This window comes from Alternaria postmessia (assembly GCF_024291825.1).
Source record: "Alternaria postmessia strain BMP 2775 chromosome Unknown scaffold_42, whole genome shotgun sequence".
NCBI classification, from domain to species: domain Eukaryota; kingdom Fungi; phylum Ascomycota; class Dothideomycetes; order Pleosporales; family Pleosporaceae; genus Alternaria; species Alternaria postmessia.
In genome coordinates this window covers 223,067-240,442 of record NW_026260115.1, presented here as the reverse complement: position 1 = coordinate 240,442, position 17,376 = coordinate 223,067, and the positions used below count along the sequence as shown (strand labels likewise).

At 52.3% G+C, this 17,376-nt stretch overlaps 6 protein-coding genes across 6 annotated transcripts; 5 read left to right on the top strand and 1 right to left on the bottom strand.

The window, feature by feature from the left end:
- Nucleotides 1-575: 575 nt before the first annotated feature.
- J4E82_006889 (uncharacterized protein) lies at nt 576-1,263 on the top strand (the record flags this gene model as incomplete). The annotated part of the gene is made up of 2 exons (XM_051733140.1): nt 576-845; nt 898-1,263. 2 exons carry the CDS (start codon nt 576-578, stop codon nt 1,261-1,263), a joined length of 636 nt encoding a protein of 211 aa, XP_051587177.1.
- Nucleotides 1,264-2,047: 784 nt separating this feature from the next.
- Nucleotides 2,048-3,781, top strand: J4E82_006888 (uncharacterized protein; the record flags this gene model as incomplete). The annotated part of the gene is made up of 4 exons (XM_051733139.1): nt 2,048-2,105; nt 2,170-3,164; nt 3,220-3,335; nt 3,391-3,781. The coding sequence occupies 4 exons, from the start codon at nt 2,048-2,050 to the stop codon at nt 3,779-3,781; spliced, it is 1,560 nt and encodes a 519-aa protein (XP_051587176.1).
- A 366-nt stretch (nt 3,782-4,147) lies between these two features.
- J4E82_006887 (uncharacterized protein) lies at nt 4,148-5,099 on the top strand (the record flags this gene model as incomplete). Its single annotated transcript, XM_051733138.1, has 2 exons — nt 4,148-4,862; nt 4,918-5,099. 2 exons carry the CDS (start codon nt 4,148-4,150, stop codon nt 5,097-5,099), a joined length of 897 nt encoding a protein of 298 aa, XP_051587175.1.
- Nucleotides 5,100-5,528: 429 nt separating this feature from the next.
- On the top strand, nt 5,529-7,436 carry J4E82_006886 (uncharacterized protein; the record flags this gene model as incomplete). Its single annotated transcript, XM_051733137.1, has 1 exon — nt 5,529-7,436. One exon carries the CDS (start codon nt 5,529-5,531, stop codon nt 7,434-7,436), a length of 1,908 nt encoding a protein of 635 aa, XP_051587174.1.
- A 526-nt stretch (nt 7,437-7,962) lies between these two features.
- J4E82_006885 (uncharacterized protein) lies at nt 7,963-8,754 on the bottom strand (the record flags this gene model as incomplete). Its single annotated transcript, XM_051733136.1, has 1 exon — nt 7,963-8,754. The coding sequence occupies one exon, from the start codon at nt 8,752-8,754 to the stop codon at nt 7,963-7,965; it is 792 nt and encodes a 263-aa protein (XP_051587173.1).
- Nucleotides 8,755-9,176: 422 nt separating this feature from the next.
- J4E82_006884 (uncharacterized protein) lies at nt 9,177-15,944 on the top strand (the record flags this gene model as incomplete). The annotated part of the gene is made up of 3 exons (XM_051733135.1): nt 9,177-9,465; nt 9,517-14,015; nt 14,064-15,944. The coding sequence occupies 3 exons, from the start codon at nt 9,177-9,179 to the stop codon at nt 15,942-15,944; spliced, it is 6,669 nt and encodes a 2,222-aa protein (XP_051587172.1).
- Between the last annotated feature and the right edge of the window lie 1,432 nt (nt 15,945-17,376).

Here is a 17,376-nt window from a genome sequence, read left to right as displayed (position 1 = left end):
TGTCAGCCCGGACGACGAGTTCATCGGCAGTTCGCGGATGCTTGCGCTAGCGGTCGAGGCGATCAGTTCCCGCGTGTTGTACATATACTATGTATAGGGCATACAAGGTGTCCAGGGTAGTGACTCGTCCCTTAGACAGTCATACAACGAAACCGACATGTCAGTGTGTATCTCGAACTGAATCTGGCTTCTCTGCGGCGGTCAACGATGGCGAAGTGCATGTGGACGGAAATGGCGGTCATGAAAGCGGATCCTCTGGTCAGGGTGTACATGTGCTTTTTCTGCTGTCGACGATCGATCGAGGCATGCCGTAACGAGGTACATCCGACATCATAACGGCCATGCATGCTCAGGGCTTCGAGATGTGCCCCGAAGTGTACCCGGGCGCCGAATGAGGCAATCCGACGCGTCTACGTCATCACCTTTTTTTCTGCGACACGCGCCACACTTTCCATCTTTGTTACCACTCTACACATGCCAACCTGGCTCTGCCACGCTTCCTGACAGCTACGGTATTTGTAATCATCGTGACATTCCTGCTCAAAGCACAGTCACCGCACGCGCCAAAGTTCACAATGCCCCGCCGCAGCGCGACCTCGTCAGCGTCAGCCGACACAACTACCACCACCAAGCTCCCAGACAAGGTCCAATGGCCATCCACATTCACAGACGGACTGCCACTCCCTAAAATCGTCGTTTTCGACCTCGACTACACACTATGGCCCTTCTGGGTGGACACGCATGTCACAGCTCCGCTGAAGCCCGTAGAAGGAGGCCTGAAAGTAAAGGACAGATATGGCGAGGGCTTCGGATTTTACAACGACGTGGGAGGCATATTAGCAGCTGTTAGTACATAGTCGTCTGCTGATGCAATGGGAAGTTCTAACACCCTCACAGCTTAAAGACAAGAACATCCTGATCGGCGCAGCCTCGCGCACGAGTGCTCCCGATCTCGGCCGCGAAATGCTCAAGCTCCTTAAGATACCCAGTCCCAACGGGTCGTCCTCGCGCGCAATCGACTACTTCGATCACATGCAGATATATCCCGGTAGCAAGACGACGCACTTTGAGAGGATACACAGAGACAGTGGGATCGAATACGAGGAGATGCTCTTCTTCGATGATGAGAGCAGGAATAAGAACGTAGAGGCGCTTGGTGTAACTATGCAACTTATAAGAGATGGTGTGACGAGAGACGAGATCGACAGAGGTGTGCAAGCCTGGAGGAAGAGGAACGGCCGGACAAAGGCGCTAGAGGGATGAGAGGATAGCGCTCATGTGCTTGAGAAAGAGCTAATACCCGGTGTATTTCCATTTGAATGAAGCAGGATACCCATGAGACACCCAAGACGATTGAGCACCAGTAGGACGCCACGACGTCACGGCCTGCAAGCTCGCCCCAAGATGACATCCCATTACTGCCTTTGCACCACAACCACCTTATTGACTGGTACCAAGGCGTACCTATGGAATCGTCAAGAACAACTGGTGTTCTGGATTCCTGTCCGGTATACACACCTTCAATCGCTGTAGTGGCGGCCAGATGAAAAGCAGGCTCGACATCCGCAGCCTTACGCCTTCTATGCGGCTATTTCTAGGCAACGCTCTTCCACACCTTGTCTGCTAGCGTTTTGAAAAACATCTTCAGAATATTTGTTTCAAATTTCGATGGCCAGCCTGATGCAAAAGCAATTGTGTGGGTTGAACGTTTTGCCTCGCTGACCGCTTCAGCATCACGTGAATACTGCGCTCGTTCTTTTCTTCTTATTCTCTCTATTGATGACTTTGGAACATCGATGCATCATTTCAGCACTAGACCACCTAGGGAATTCGCTCTTTGAACCGGGGATTACAATTTGTAGTGGCCGAAGGATGAAAGTGGGGGTGTGCTGCTCGCGCATTTGTCAGCCCATCCCAACCCAGTACCGAGCACGATCAAGCTTCGTCGTAGGACAATCCCTATCTCTTCATAGGGTAGAAGTGACAACTGGGACACCTCAAATTGAGCGGGTAGCAAACCATATCCCTGCTTGCTAATCAGCACTCGATGGCAGAGCAGGCACCTGTGCTCTGGTGTAGCCAGTGTAAGAAGCCTTTTTCGAAGCGTCAGTATATTTGCTGGATTGTCATATATACGAAGCCAAAGACGGCAGACTGACTGTCCCAAAGAGTCAACATTAAAACGTCATGGGTACTACTGTCGGTCCAACAAGAAAGAACCAGTACAGAGACGAAGATCATGCACAACTTGCGCAAAAACCAAGACCAGCTGTGACAACGCACTGCCAGCATGCTCGCGCTGTCTCCGGAAAGACATCACGTGCAAGTACCCTTCATGGTCTGCAGTGAAAAGACGCAACCCTGTAAAAACACGGCATGACATACCCGACCTGCATGGTTTAGATCAAGATCCTACAAACACCATAGTATCAGCAGTACCCGAACAGATTCACGATATTCGAGAGCTGATACCGGCCCGTGAAAACTCCATGCTGTCCGCTGATATACAGTGGAACCTCCACGACACTGCGACCTTTGACGACTTCATACGTTCTACACATGACTTGAATCTTTTTACAACAACACCATCTCATTCGCTAGCTTCAGCTGGCCAGACCCCCGTTTCGCCGTCTTTGTTGCTTCCGGAAACAGCAGATGTAGCATTTCAAGAGCAACCTCAACCCGCTTCTCAGCGGCAGCGACAGGATCACGCTTCATGGCTGGTGAGCTCTTCCATCCCACCAATTCCTAACCAGAATGTACGATCAATGATGCAACGACCAAATATGCGCCCCGGAGCGGACAGAACTGCCAATCTGTTATTCTACACTCTTAAATCTTACCCGCTAATGCTGCGTCAAAGCACTCTTCCCCCATTCATTCACCCGAGCTGCGTTTCATTCACAGATGAAGGTACAACAAACGAGCCACTTGAAAACTGCATTGCCCTAATACACATGATTGCGAATGGAATACAAGGAAGCCGAAGGCTTTTCTGGCGCAACGTAAAGCAAGAGTGTGAACGCATGTGTCAGAACCAGACTCTCGGTAAATGGGAATTGCTTGGTGCTATGCAAGCTCTCTCAGTCTATGTGTTGATCCGTCTGGACGAGGGCGAGACTGAGCATAACAATGTGGACCATCTCCTGGAGAAGGCGGTCATTGTAAGTTTACTGTATCCCCTCTCGTAACAAGCTTTTCTGACAATAATCTGCCTAGCTCATCGCAATACAACTGTCTCATGACGACTTTGACTGCCATGCAAATTACCTATCGTGTCGCAACACGTCTGAAAGCAGCTGGCAAGACTGGGTCTATAAAGAGTCCCGGCGGAGGTACGCCAGCTATTGGCATTATCATTCCATCCCTACCTACTGACTGTTCTGGTAGACTTGCAGTTATCTATCGCGTCCTGAACAAACTCATCTTCTTTGAACCAGCAGCTATGTGCAATATGCCTGCGGAATTTGTGATTGCACCTTTGCCCGCGAAACGGCAACTCTGGGAGGCAAAAAATGCACAAGACTGGAAATCACAGAGCCAAACAGAGCCACAGGGACAAATTTCGTACGCGTTGGCCGTCGACGGCGAGATCATCAAGTTAGATCAAGGAAGGCTATCCTGCCGCGACGCGTGGCTACCATATGCTCCGTCAGATAAAGAACCTGCTTCTCAGATTCACAACAACAGAAGTAGTCACTGCTCAAACTGGTGGGCAGAGTGGTGTTCTGGTATGGACGGTATGGGCGGGTTGGTCATGCTTGTGGCGTCCCTGGCATAGCGGTATGAACATGGGGATAGGGCTGAGGCGCTCCAACGACAAACCATCGGAGAGGACTAGTTATTCGTATCCAAGCATATTGTTTCATGTATGGAAAGCCCATTGTGGTATGGCGGAGAGTACCATGATTATGGTCGGAGTTCACGCGCGCCGGACGGAACAAATTTGTATCCCAAGCACAGTGTAGATGATGACATGCAGCACTACATGTCCATTTCCGATGAGATTTCCCGGTATAAGACCGTAAAGATGCCCTCCAAGACGAGTGGTCACTTACTCTGGACTCCAGTGCTGCAAGTCGCAGATTACACAGCAGCCAATCTTTTGTCCAGCTCTTCTATTCCAACATAGCTCAGTAAAGTCGCCATGGTTTCCGACACTCCACCCTTCCCGTCGCCTGTCAAGCGCTGGCATAACACGGCTCAACCCGCTGGCAATCCTAGCCTCGCGGCTCTCTCTCAGAAAGGCAAATCGATCATGGTGACAGGTGGAGGCAACACTGGCATCGGAGGAGAGACAGCACGCTTCTTCGCTCGCGCAGGTGCCGCGCGCATTGGTCTGCTTGGACGTCGTGAAGGCCCTCTACTCGAGAACAAAGCCTATATTGAGAAGGAATCTCCTGGTACGATCGTTTTCATCCAGAGCACCGACGTCACCGATGAGGCTTCAGTCAATGCTGCATTTGACAACTTCGCCAAGGATGGCGAGATCAACACAGTCATTCACGCTGCTGCAGCTGTTGGGCCGAATGATAATTTCGCGGATGTCGACGGCCGCGAGTTTCTCAGAGCTGTTACCGACAACCTCGAGGGTTCTTTGTGGGTTGCAAAGGCCTTTATTCGTACAGCTGCCCCAGATGCTCATGTCATCGCCATCAACTCTTGGGGTGCTCATTTGAGTCTCAACGATGCCTTCGCCGCCTATTGCGTTGCCAAGATGGCTGTTTATCGCTTGTGGGATACCGTGCTTCTTGCGAAGCCAAACCTCAGTGTTTTCCATACTCAGCCCGGCGTTGTTCTCACTGAGATGAACCTCAAAGTCGGCGGTGCGGATAGCTTTAAAGATGTGAAGACTGATGATGGTAAGATCTAATTTTACACTACGCAATACGGTGAAGCTAACAGCTCGTCATCTAGTCACTCTCCCAGCAAGCTTCAATCTCTGGCTTGCGACCCCAGAGGCCCGATTCCTCAAAGGGAAGTTCTTGTGGTGCAACTGGGACATCGACGAGCTCAAGTCTCGTGCCAAAGAGATTGAGTCTAGCAGGCTACTCAACATCGACCTTGTCGGCTGGCCATTCGATACTTGCACTAACTAATCTATGCGAAGAATGATCTAGAGGATGTGATCAATTTGGTGGATCACAGTCACGTATCTTCTAGGATGGTCGGGAGACTCTACTGTTTTGGTTTTGCACAGAAAAGGGTATTCGGGTTCAACCTACATTCATGCATAAACTTGAGAGTACGCCTTGCTGATTTATCCTGGATACGTGACGGCCAATGGGAAATGAAGATCAAAAAAGGCTGGTAATAGAAAGAAGTCGCTTACAGGATTGGAGGACGCGGCGGTGACGTCACGTCAGCGACGCTAACATTAGGTACCAAGCAGGCCTCCAACACGCCCTGCATGTGGATGCCTTGAGCTACATTAGATTCATCAGAACGTACAATGAGCCTGCTGTTATATTCGTCACTCATCTCGCGCAAAGCGCTTTCGCGAACACCTCATACCTGGTGTTACCATCATGTCATCCTCAGTTGAGCAGAAGCTTCCCACGGAGCTACTAGAACAAGTACTATCTTTCGCTCCTCGCGATTCTCTCCTGAGTTTATGCCTAACCTCAAGAGACTTCAACCGCATCGCCACGCCATTTCTGTACTCGGGGATAGATCTGAAGGAGACGCACCATCTCCCCGCCCTCGCGTACTTGATGTTTACCTCCCCAGCCCACGCCGCTCTTGTCGAATCATTCATCGTACCTGATTCATGGGCAAGGACCAAAGGGAAGTCTCGTGACTGTTCATGGCCTGAACTCAAAGATACAGAGGTGCAGAGCGTCTTGAAGGCCAAGAGTGCAGCATTTACGTCTAGCGAAGAAGAGGCCAACGAACTCTATGGTAAGATTTCATCTGGCGAGAATGAGGATGCTATCATGGCAGTTCTACTCGCTTGTCTTCCCCAGTTACGACGACTGGATTTCAGGGTTAGCACTGGCAAAGCCCCAGCAGACTCAAAGACGGTATCTCCAGTGTCGCGCAATGATCACGTTGATTTCCGTTTACTGTGGCCTAAAATCATGAATAAGCTACGATCACGCTGCGGCTCCACAAAGGAAACGGTCAAAAGCGTTGCGAGTAACCCATCGCAGGTAGTACAGCTGCCTGCAGTTTCAGACCATATCGACATCATGGTCAGATTCACAGGGCCGGTGCGCAGGTACTCCAACTACACCTTACATCTGGCAAACTTCTTCCATCTTCCCAATGTCCGCTCTATATACGGATGGAGGCTTGGGGATATGGGTGATCCTCCGGATTTGGAAGATGCGAAGAATCCGTTCGCAACGCTGCCACTTCGATCATGCCCGGTGGAATACATCGAACTGCGTCGCTCCCAACTACACAAAGACCATTTCCAGCTTATGATGGATGCAACAATACCCGGGAAATTGAAGACGTTTAGCTACGAGATTGGCGATCGATCATGGTCTTGGTGTGGTACGGATCAACAGTCAATTGTGAGGAGCCTGCAGCCACATTGTGAGTCGCTGGAAGGACTGAGTCTGAGCTATGACAGTGCCTATCTTTATCATGATAAACGAATTCGTGATAATCCTGGAATATGCTCATTCAAGTCCTTCGTCGCGCTGAAGCGACTTAGAGTCGCTCCTCTATATATATGGTCTCACAGGACACTGTTTCGCCAAGTCAATATGCAACGTTCTTCTCACGAGCGACTTTGGTCTGTGTTACCTGGAAACCTAGAAGCGCTCTGGATCACGAGGACCCATGACCAGACTCGGGTCGGCGGGCATGACGGAGATTTCCCATTCGCCTCGAATTGCTTACTTCCCACGCTTCATCTTGTCGTGCAGAACAAGTGGAGTGCTTTCCCCAAGTTGCGTCTCTTGCGTATCGAATTTCCCCTGCTGGACTGGAAGGACGAATGGTTCGACGAAATAGCATCGATCTGCCAGCTAGCCGCTGTTGAAGGAATAAAAACTACCGTCATTCTGTGCGACATGTTCTATGAAGGCAGTCCTTTTACCATCGAGCGACCTTGGGGCTGGAACGAAGATATTGAATGGGAGTCAGATGTTAAATGGCAGCCAACGGCAACTAAGGGCACCAACCGAGAATGCGCAAAGGTATGGATCGACGCAACACAGCAGAAACATCTCGCTGCAATACTCAAAGACATGAAGGTCAGGTTCGAGGAAGAGAACGAGATGTTTCGTAAGGCGGGCAGTGTGGTATATGAACCACGGGGATCAAGTGAAGATACTCGGATCCGCGATTTGGAGTATGGCTATGAGGCTAGTAGAGATCTCGGCTTCCCTGAACGGTTCGTTGATGAGCGGTTGCAGAAAGAGCCGTACTGGAAGGGACGTGGTAAGGAAACTATACCGTCTCCTAAGTCAGTGGCTAGCTGAAACCCAGATGACGTGCAAAGGACTAGAAGAGACACCAGATTTGAATTCTCATCCGGTCCATGCTACAGTTTTGTACCACTATGAGGTCGAGTGTAGCACCCAAAACATTCCTGAACAAGCAGGAAGAGGCTCCTTTAGCGTAGTCCTTCGTCCCCTTTCTCGCTGTCGCGTTCAGCCTCAGGCTTCACTGTACAACCTAGGTGTCGGGTTCGGTTTCGGTAGTGTTACAGGCACAGCAAGAACATTGTATCCAAAGATGTAATAGAACGGTGGCACCATTAACTTGAAAATTGATGGTGCTTTGTTGTAACATTGGTTTGGTCTAAGGTTGGCAAACTTTGAAGAGAGTTGCAATCTTGGGCTACATACTTTCTCATGTAGTGGTAAGAGTAATCGTAGGCAAAAACAATAACGCATAATGTACATGACTTATACCAATTTGAATCAGTTTCAACAGTCTTCCCACGTTGCAGAGGAAAAAAAAACCACCCCAAACGCCTTCGCTATGCATCAAAAGCAAAAAAATTTACTTCCTCATTCCAGAGAAATCCTTGAGAATACCAATCATGTGGGTGTTGGTCTGCTTTCCACCACGACGAGGACCCTTCTTCTTCTTGGTCGTAGGGGCAGCAACAATGACCTTGGCTTGGGTAGCAGCGGTCAATTTGTTGGCTAACAGGGCCTTGCGCAACTCATCAGGGTTATCCGGTACCTGAACCGAGTGCCACGCCTTTGCGAAGACGGGGTCCATGGGCAGCATGAGAGAGGGGTCATTGCCCCAGACGGTCTTTGGCACGCCGTCCTTGGCGCGTCGCACCAGCACCTCCTTCTTGTCTTCCATCTTTGTAATATCATCAGCCACGGTGGACCAGCCATCTTTCAGGTCTTTGATCTGAAGTCCCATGGCCGACTTTTGCGTTTGGAAATGGCCTTTTAGCTGTGCACGGTCGTGAATGCTGAGCTTGCTCTTGTACTTGTAGCGCTCGTTCGCAGCGTCCCAGCTGATCCTGTTGCCTTGGTTGTCGGCGCGCATGAGCTGGCGGAGCTGTTCGCGCTGGATGTGACCGGGCGGGATGTTGAGATATTCCATTATGTCATCGAAGGTGTGCCATTTGTCCTTTCGTTCGCGCAGGAAGTCGTTGACGTAGGTGAGGCGCGTGAAGACATGCTCGCCGGTGCCTGTGTCCTGCGGCTGCGAGTAGACGACCGGGGGCGCTCCATCGGCAGGACGCTTGCGCTTGCCGCTAGCGGACGAGGACGAGGGTGTGGGTGAAGGGGCATTCATGGCCGTGGCCGAGTTTGCCTTGAGGAACGACATGGTTGGCGTAGTTGGTTGTAGTTGTGGATGGGAGATGTCGATGTCGGCGGTCGGGGCGTGCGGCGTCTAGTTAAAGAGTCGCAAGCGAAAGTCTCGCCCTGCTAGGAGTAATAGGACGGTAGTGAGCGTGGGTCGGCGGAAGGTGCTAGGGAGGAGTGGGTGAAGGTGTTGTTGGCGAAGACGTCGACTGGAAGCGTCGGGGAGAAAGACGGACATGTGCTATGACCTCAAGGCTGCCGCGCTAGAGCCTGGCCCCTGCGCGAACGTCGTCAAACAACTGCAACTCGCGACTTTGACCTGTGGACCCGCTCATTGTTCGCGTCAACAACACCGCCCTCCCTCCTTTGTCTCCTTTCTTTCTGGGCACTCGTCGAGCGACTCTGGAGAATGCCTCGACGTCCCCAATAGATTAATACACGATAATGGCGGCGACGGTCGACGTTGGCTACCTGGCCGCGTCCTACTCCGTCCCCGAGACGACGCTACAGTCATTACTATCCGAACCCACCATAGAGCTAGTCCAGACGCTGCTCACCCAAATCGAAGCCAAGGCACGCGCCTACGATGACTTGCAGTCAGACAAGATTCGCACCGATGTCGAGCTCGAAGCAGCTATCCAGGGCGGCGAGCAGCGCGCGCGGGTCTTGAAGGCCACGGCAGAGAAGGTGCAGAAGGAGGCCGAGGAATTGAAGAAGAAGCTTGTCCAGGAAGGTATGAGATGCAAAGCTTACCCGTCGCCAATTCATGCTGACGCGTTTACAGAAAATGCACGGCAAGAGGCAGAGTCGGCACTGCACAACCTGCAGGCCACGGCTAGCAGCTCCACGTCTGAGACGCAGGCGCTGGAGTCGCGCATCAAGACGCTCGAGTCCCAGAACCGCGACATGATTGCCATGCACGAAACCAAGACGACCGCACACGACCGCCTCGCGAAGGAGCTTACCGAGCAACACCAGAAGTCCGTCGAGCTGCGCAAGCAGGTGTCGGCACTCGAGGAGAAGACACAGTCTCTTGAGAGCGCTGCCACCAACGTCAAGTTCCGCGAGGCCAACCTGCAGCAGGAAATTGAGCAACTCCGCAGCAACAACGACTGGTACACGACCGAACTCAAGACACGCGCCGACGACCACAGCAAATACCGAAAGGAGAAGAATGCGCAGATTGCCCAGCTCCAGCGCGAGAACGCCGATGCCGCCGAGACCATTGATGAACTACGCCGTGCCGAGACACTGTTGCGACAACACATTGAGGAGCTCAAGAGCAAGGCCGAGGAGGATCGCTTGCGTATCGAGGAGCTGGAGAACGCAGCATCAGCTGCCGAGGCTCACTTCCGCATCGAGCTCGACAGCGCACGCCGCCTGTCGACGTTGCATCAGCAGAACAATGAGATGACAAAGAAACGCCTGGAGCAGCTGCAGGCAGACAGCAGCCGCGTCCAAGAGGAGGCTGCCACCGAGATCGGGCAACTGCAGGCTGAGGTCGAGGTGGAACGCGAAAGGGCTGCCGAAGCCGATGCGCGCACTGCTGAGCTAGAGACGCTCGTCGAGACCCTCAAGAGCGACAACTCCGATCTTCGAAGTTCCGTCCGTGTCCCTGGAACACCACGACATGGCATGAGCATGAACGGCGGCTTCAGCACCCCAGGCAGAGCAGCTTCGCCCGCCGTCGTTTTCTCTCCTGGCGGCTCGCAGCTCAAGACCGATGCGTCCAAGACTCAGCTACTCATCGAGAACAACGACCTCAAGAAGGAGCTACGCAAGGTCCGCGAGAAGCAAGAAGAGCAGACCAACGTCCTCAATGAAATGCTACAAGAGATGGAACGGGCCCAGCCAGAATTTGACGAAATTCGTCGTCAAAACGATGCGCTCATCGAGCAGAACAACGAAGTCTCCGCCCTTCTCGAGGAAGCTATTGCCGAACGCGAGGCAGCACAACGGGACTCGCGCAAGGCCTTGGGTGACTTGGAAGGCGTACACAACGAATCTGGTCTCCTGCGTCGCCAGGTTCAGGATATGACGATCCAGCTACGTACCTTGCTATGGCGTCGGCAAGTAGAAGAGGAGGGTCTAGGTAGTCTCACTGAGGAACAGCAGGAGTTCATCATCAACGCTGTCGAGAAGAACGAAGTGCCTGACCAGCACATACCCGAAGACTCGCCTACACACAGCATGATCACCAAGCATCTTATTCTTTACAAGGACATCGCTAGCCTCCAGCAACAAAATGCCGAGCTGACACGCACTCTTCGACAAGTGGGCGACGAACAGGAGAGGCAAGAGGTCAGAATGAAGTCTGAACAATACCAACACGACATCGAGGAGCTTGGTCGCCTGCGCTCCGTGGTTGCGGAGAAGGAAGAAGAGATCAAGTCCCTCAACGTTCGCTCGCAAACCCTCAAGACTGAACGCGACATGTACAGCCGTATAGTCAGCGGCCGAGGACAGCAAGCATCTTTCTCCCAGTCAACGTCTGCGTTTGCACAGTCAGTGCCCGCGACCGGGGGTGCCTTGTTGCTAGAAAATGGATCGCAATCCCGCGACATTCCAGAGTACAGCAAGCTCATCAAGGACCTTCAGTCCCATATTGACTTGCTTAAAGAGGAGAGTGCTACCGACCGCGCCACACTCAAGGCGCAAGTCGACAACCTCACCAAGGATAACTCACAACTTCAAAGTGATAAGCTCCGCTTTGAGTCGCAGGTGCGTCGAGAGCAGGACCGGTATGCTCGCCTGGAGGGAAGCATCAAATTGCTCCAATCTGAGAAGGACTCGCTTCAAGAACGCTACAACAAAGTCCAGGCGACTATGGCCCAGCAGGACGACAGGCTTGTCAAGGCCACTCAAAATGCCGCTGAAGCCGAGGCCCGTCTGCAGAGCTTACAAGGCGAGATGGTTCAGGTCAAGGCATCTCAACAAATGTCCGCAACGATTGAAGCTCGTCTCAAAGAAAGGAACCAAGAGTTGATGAGCGAGCGCGATCGGTTGAGCAACATGGTTTCTCAAATCCAAAGCTTGCGCAATGAAGCTGAGTTGGCTACAGCGGAGAGTCGGCGCGAATTGCAGAACACGGTGGACAAGCTCCGGACCGACTTGCAGAGTGCCGAAAGCAAACTGGAGGATGAAATTGCGGAGCATAAGAAGGCTACTGCACAGCGGGAGTACGAGCGGACTGAAGCGCAACGACGAATTGACGATCTTATCGCCGCACGCAATAGTGCTGAGGTCAAGTCTGCGACTGCCGAATCAACACGCCAACAGCTGGAACAACGCATCAAGGACCTCCAGAATCAGCTCCAGTCCGCCGAGGAGCGCGTACAGGCTCTCCAGCCACAGACCAACGGCTCGAGCGAAGAGCAGGATTCTGTCAGCCGTGAGGAACAGCTGGCCGAACAAGTTTCAGATCTCAAGCGCAAGATTCAGCGCAAGGAGGAGGACCTTGAAGCTGTTACTGCCCAGATTGCCGGTTTCCAGGATATCGCACAGGACGCCGAAAACCGATTACAGACTTTCGTCGAAGCCCACGAACGACTCCAGGAGCAACTCAATCTTGCACAAGAAGAGAAGGACGCAACTATCAGCGACCTTCAGCAGCGTGTTGAGGACATCTCATCTGAGCTTGCTACCAGTAGCACCGAACTCACTGAACTGAGGGGCAAGCATGAGCAAGACACCTTGGTACTGAGGCAAGAGAAGGAAACCTTGGAGGCAGAAATCACCCGACTCAAGAATGATGTCGCCGACTACAAGGCCGAGGCCGAAAACCAAACACAATACGTCAAGACCCAGGCCGACATTGCAGAGCGTGCCCAGAAGGACTACGAGCATGAGTTCCAGAAGCACGCCGAGAGCATGGAGAAGCTTCGCGAGCTACGAGACCAGCACAACCAACTTCAGTCTCAGATTACAGAGTTCAAAACACAGGCTGAAGCTGCACGAACAACACTGGAGCAAAGCCAAGACCACTGGAAGTCTACCGAGGGTCGATATGAGGAGCAGCTTACTGAAGCCAGACGCCGCCATGATGATTTGAAGCAATACAACCAGACTTTGCTCAAGCAATTCGACGAATACAAGGAACAAATCAACAGCTTAAAGAACGACCGAGGCGCTGCAGCTGGTGAGACCGGTACCGCAGAATCCGGCTCAAGCAACCTCCAGGATATTGAGACATATCTCCGCCGCGAAAAAGAGATCTTGGAGGTGCAGCTCAACCTCAAGGTACAAGAGTCGAAGCGTCTGGAGCAGCAACTCACGCACGCCCAAGGCCAGCTCGACCAAACGCGAGAGAAGTTGTTGGAAGAGCAGGCCAAGGCCTCTGGTTCCCACAGCAACTCCAGCCTTGCACATCTCAACAAGAACCTCGAAGAGCTCAATGTTTACCGTGAGAGCAATGCGACATTACGAAGTGAAAACACTCGTCTTCAAGCCTCGTTCGCCGAGAAGGCTAAGGAATTGGAAGACCTGCAGGCTCAACTAGAACCCTTGCAAATTCGCGTAACCGAGCTTGAGGGTGAGCTGGAGCTCAACGTTGGTCATCTCAAGGCTGTCGAAGAGGACCGCGACCGTTGGCAGAAGCGCCACCAGGATGTGCTCCAACGATACGATCGCATTGATCCCAAGGAACTCGAGGATCTCAAAAAACAGATCGAAGACTACAAGGTTGAGCGCGATCAGGCACTCGAGCAAGTGGCAGGCCTCAATGAGCAGATCACAGCCCTTACTGGCGAGGTACAAACTGCTAACGCCGAGCGTGATAACATCCAGAAGTCTGAAAGGGAGAAGTTCCAAAAGAAGCACAACGAGCGCATGAAGGTTAAGAACGACGAAATCAGCGCGCGCACTGCTGAGCGAGACGAGGCCCAGAAATCTGTTACAGACTTGCAGCAGGAAATTGAGCGCATTCGACAAGAACTTACGAACGCACAAACAACGAGTGCGGGTGCTGGTCAATCCCAGGAGCGAATCGCGACACTCCAGAAGGAACTGGAGCAGATCCGAACGCAGCTCGCGACCACCCAGCAAGAACTCAATGCTGCAAGGACCGCTCGTGATGAAGCCATTGCTCAAGCGAATGTATCTGCCCAATCGACTGGCAACGCAGAAGCAGGCGAGGAAGGCCAAATCAGCGAGACTTCTGATGCGACTGCACAGCAACTGGCACAATTGCAGAAGCAGCTGGCTGAAGCTCAACAAAAGGCTGCAGACGCAGAGAGCAGCCGATCAGCCACTGCAGCTCAACTGGAGAAAATCCAGACAGAGACTGTAAGTTTATACCATATCATTGTTGGATCACATACTGACTTCCTGCAGGCGGCTCAGGGCGCTACCATGGATGAGCTTCGACAGCAGCTTTCGCAATCCCAGCCTCAAGGTCAACAGCCCGCGACCAGCTTGGCTCCTGCCGAACCCGCGGCTGATTCCGCTGTGGCAGCTGATACTGAGAAGCTTAGAGAGGAGCTTGCTGCAAAGGCAGCCGAAGTCGACGATCTGCGGGCTCAACTTGCCAGCGCGAAATCAGCTGAACACACCGCTGAAGGTGAGACGCAGCCAGAAGTCACGCAAAACAGCGAAGAAATCGCAGCCATCAAAGCTTCATTGGATCAACGAGAGGCTCAGTTGAAGGAGCTTGAGACGTCGCTGAACGCCCGCGAAGCCAAGGTCGTCGCGAGAGAAGGTAATCTAGAGAAGATTAAGACCAAGGCCAATGATCAGATCAAGAAGATTAGGGATGAGTCCAGCCAAGAGCTTATCAGGGTGAAGGACGCTCACCAAGTCGAGCTTGAGCGTCTACAGCAAGAGCTGCAGAAAGCAGCCCCTCCACAAGACGCTCCCAAGGAAGCCACGCCGGCCGTTACTCAACCTGCACCGGATGGCATGGTCAACACGGAAGATCTGCCGCGACCAACAGTCACAGACCAGCAGCTAAAGGCTTGGCTGAAGAACAACACCGGTGCTTACAGAGTGTTTGTGTCTCAAGTCAAGTCCAATCTCCAAGGACAAATGGCTAAGAAGGATGAGATGATCAAGAAACTTGAGCAGGAGATCCAACAACTTAAGACACAGATTCAGGAGAATGCCCAAAAGGTCATCGACGGCCTTACAGGTGTTAAGCAGGAGCCTGAGCAAGCTAAGGAGGCTGGCTCGAGCGAGGACCTGGCTGCAGTCAACGCTGCATGGGAGAAGAAGCTGAAGGAGAAGTTGGAGGAATTGGAGACGAAGCTGGCCAAGACACATGAGCTCAAGTCTAAACTGAAGGATTCGCAGCTGAAGCTCGTTAGGACGAGATTCGGCTATGTCGAGAAGGCCGCAAAGGAAACGCCTACAGAGGAGGTTGCAAAGGTATACGCGATTGCGCTACAGCAGAAGCCAGTGGAAGCTGCTAAGCCTGTACAACCTGCTACACCCGCCAAACCTGCTGCCACACAAGGTCAAGCACCGACATCGACACCGCAGCAACAGCCAGCAGCACCCTCCACAACCAACACACCCCAGGCAAACGGCGCCAATAACGCGCCTCCGGCTCAAGCGTCCCAACCCGCACCTTTCCAACAATCCAACCCCCAGCCCAATCCCTTCGCTCAAGTTGCCCCTGCTGGCCACGGCACGAACGCAGACCCATTCCCACGTAGCCAAAGCCAGATGGGTCGCGGACTCCCACAGCCAGGTTTTACGGTCCAAGGTCAAGCACAGCAGCAGCAGTCGGGACGCGGCCGCGGCGACGGTGTAGGAACGGGCCCTGCTGCCATTAGGGGAGCTCTTGCATCAAACATCCCACGCGGTGGTGCTGGAAGCGGCATCCCTATGCCTGGTGGTAGGGGACGAGGCCAAAACCAGCAACAACCTCAAACCCAAACCCAGAATAATCAGCAACAGAATCAAGGTCCTAATGCTGGAGCTGGAGCCGGTGCTTCGCAAATTGGTCGTGGCAACGGTCGAGGTACGGGTCGTGGCCGTGGTCAATCAAATCAGAATCAAGGATCACCGGCAAGAGGTGGCTTGAATCCTGGTGCGCAGGGCTTTCAGCCTGGTCAAAGCCAAGGCGGTCAGGGACAGGCTGGACGCGGACAGAAGCGTGGCGCGGAAGATGATATTGGTGAAGGTGCGACGAGAGGTGGGAAGAGGGCACGAGGTGGACGTGGTGGTGCTGGCGGCGGTGGTGCTGGACAGCAGCAGCAGGGTGCTGCTGAGTAAAAGAAAAAATGATGCGGGGATACAGTATGCTTTTCATTTGTTTTCTGTTTTTCATGCTTACGGTATTCTTTCGAAGGAAACGAGATGTATTAAAATGAGATTTAGCGGGATGAGCTGTGCCATTGGTAATGAGCGGGTGGGCTCTCGGTTAGATGAAATCTCGTCCGAGAGAGCTTGTGTCTGTACTATAGCATTTACATGGTGTTTTTTATGGAGATTTGTTGCGACATAAATTTTGATCTGAGGTCCTTTGATACGCGTGCTCGGTAGCTAAAAATGCGTTGACTGTGCTGGTTCATCAGAGTCATGAGCCGTGTATGCTCTGAGCAGCGGAGGCAAAGCCATGCCCGTGGACGACGCCTGTTTGTGATGGACGTCGGGAAGACGTCTTGTGTTTGTAAGTTGGGGGCTTATGCAATCGCATCATTCTTTTACGGGAAACGAACACGATGATTGTGTTCACCAAAGGAGCAGAGTACGGATTACAAATGTCGAATCACATTTTAACATACTCGAGCCATCGCGACAAAAAGCTCCTATCCTTTCCTAATCTTGCAAGCCGATGTTGTAGATGATGGTTGCCGCGTGGAATCCGGACCGTGCGATATGCATCATCGTTTCATTTTCGTATCGATCGTGTTAATGGCTTACAAGTCGTACGACTACTTCCTTGTTCCAATCCGTTCGCGATATGCGACGAGAGACAGAAGGAGACAAAACCCAGGATGTGCGGAACGTCGATGCATCTCTGAGACATCCATCTAGGAAGGATGATGATACGCTGGCAGGAGAGGCCGAAAGTGCTGTTCTAGATCCATCAGGGAGGGGAAAGGAGTAGTTGTCGACCTTCGAACAACATTCTGACAGAGCGAAGTCATCGTGGTGAGATATGTTGTTTGTCTGTAGGGCCGAGCTTTGGGCTGCTACGAGTGCATCACGATGTTGTTGTTGTAGTTGTTATCAATCCGTATCGTAGAGCGTATCAGTATCTCACTCCTGACTAGTCGCTTTTCAAGCAAACATTTGATCTGTTGTCGGAAACTCATATCCTGCACGTCATGCAGTAGGACACAATTTGTACGATTACTTCATCATTCACGTTCATTGCCTTCGGTGTCAGTATGCTTCCAGAGACGAAACGATATGGACGTCTGCCTCGTGGAGCTTCGGCCCGTTGATGAGACACTACTGCAGTCGGTTTCGGCATTCGTGTGTAATAGATTGTATGATTTGCATCCTCATTTCCTTCCGCGTCCTCGCCAGAGGAGAACCAGTGTCACAATCGGTCCTCTTATAGCTGCTATGCAACTAAATGACTAGTTACTGATAGTCCATGGTGCTGGCATGCGCGTCGAACTAATGATGAGGTGAGACAAGGTATTGCGGAGGTTTGTTGCATCCCTGTGTCAATTCAGTGAGCATGATGGCGGCC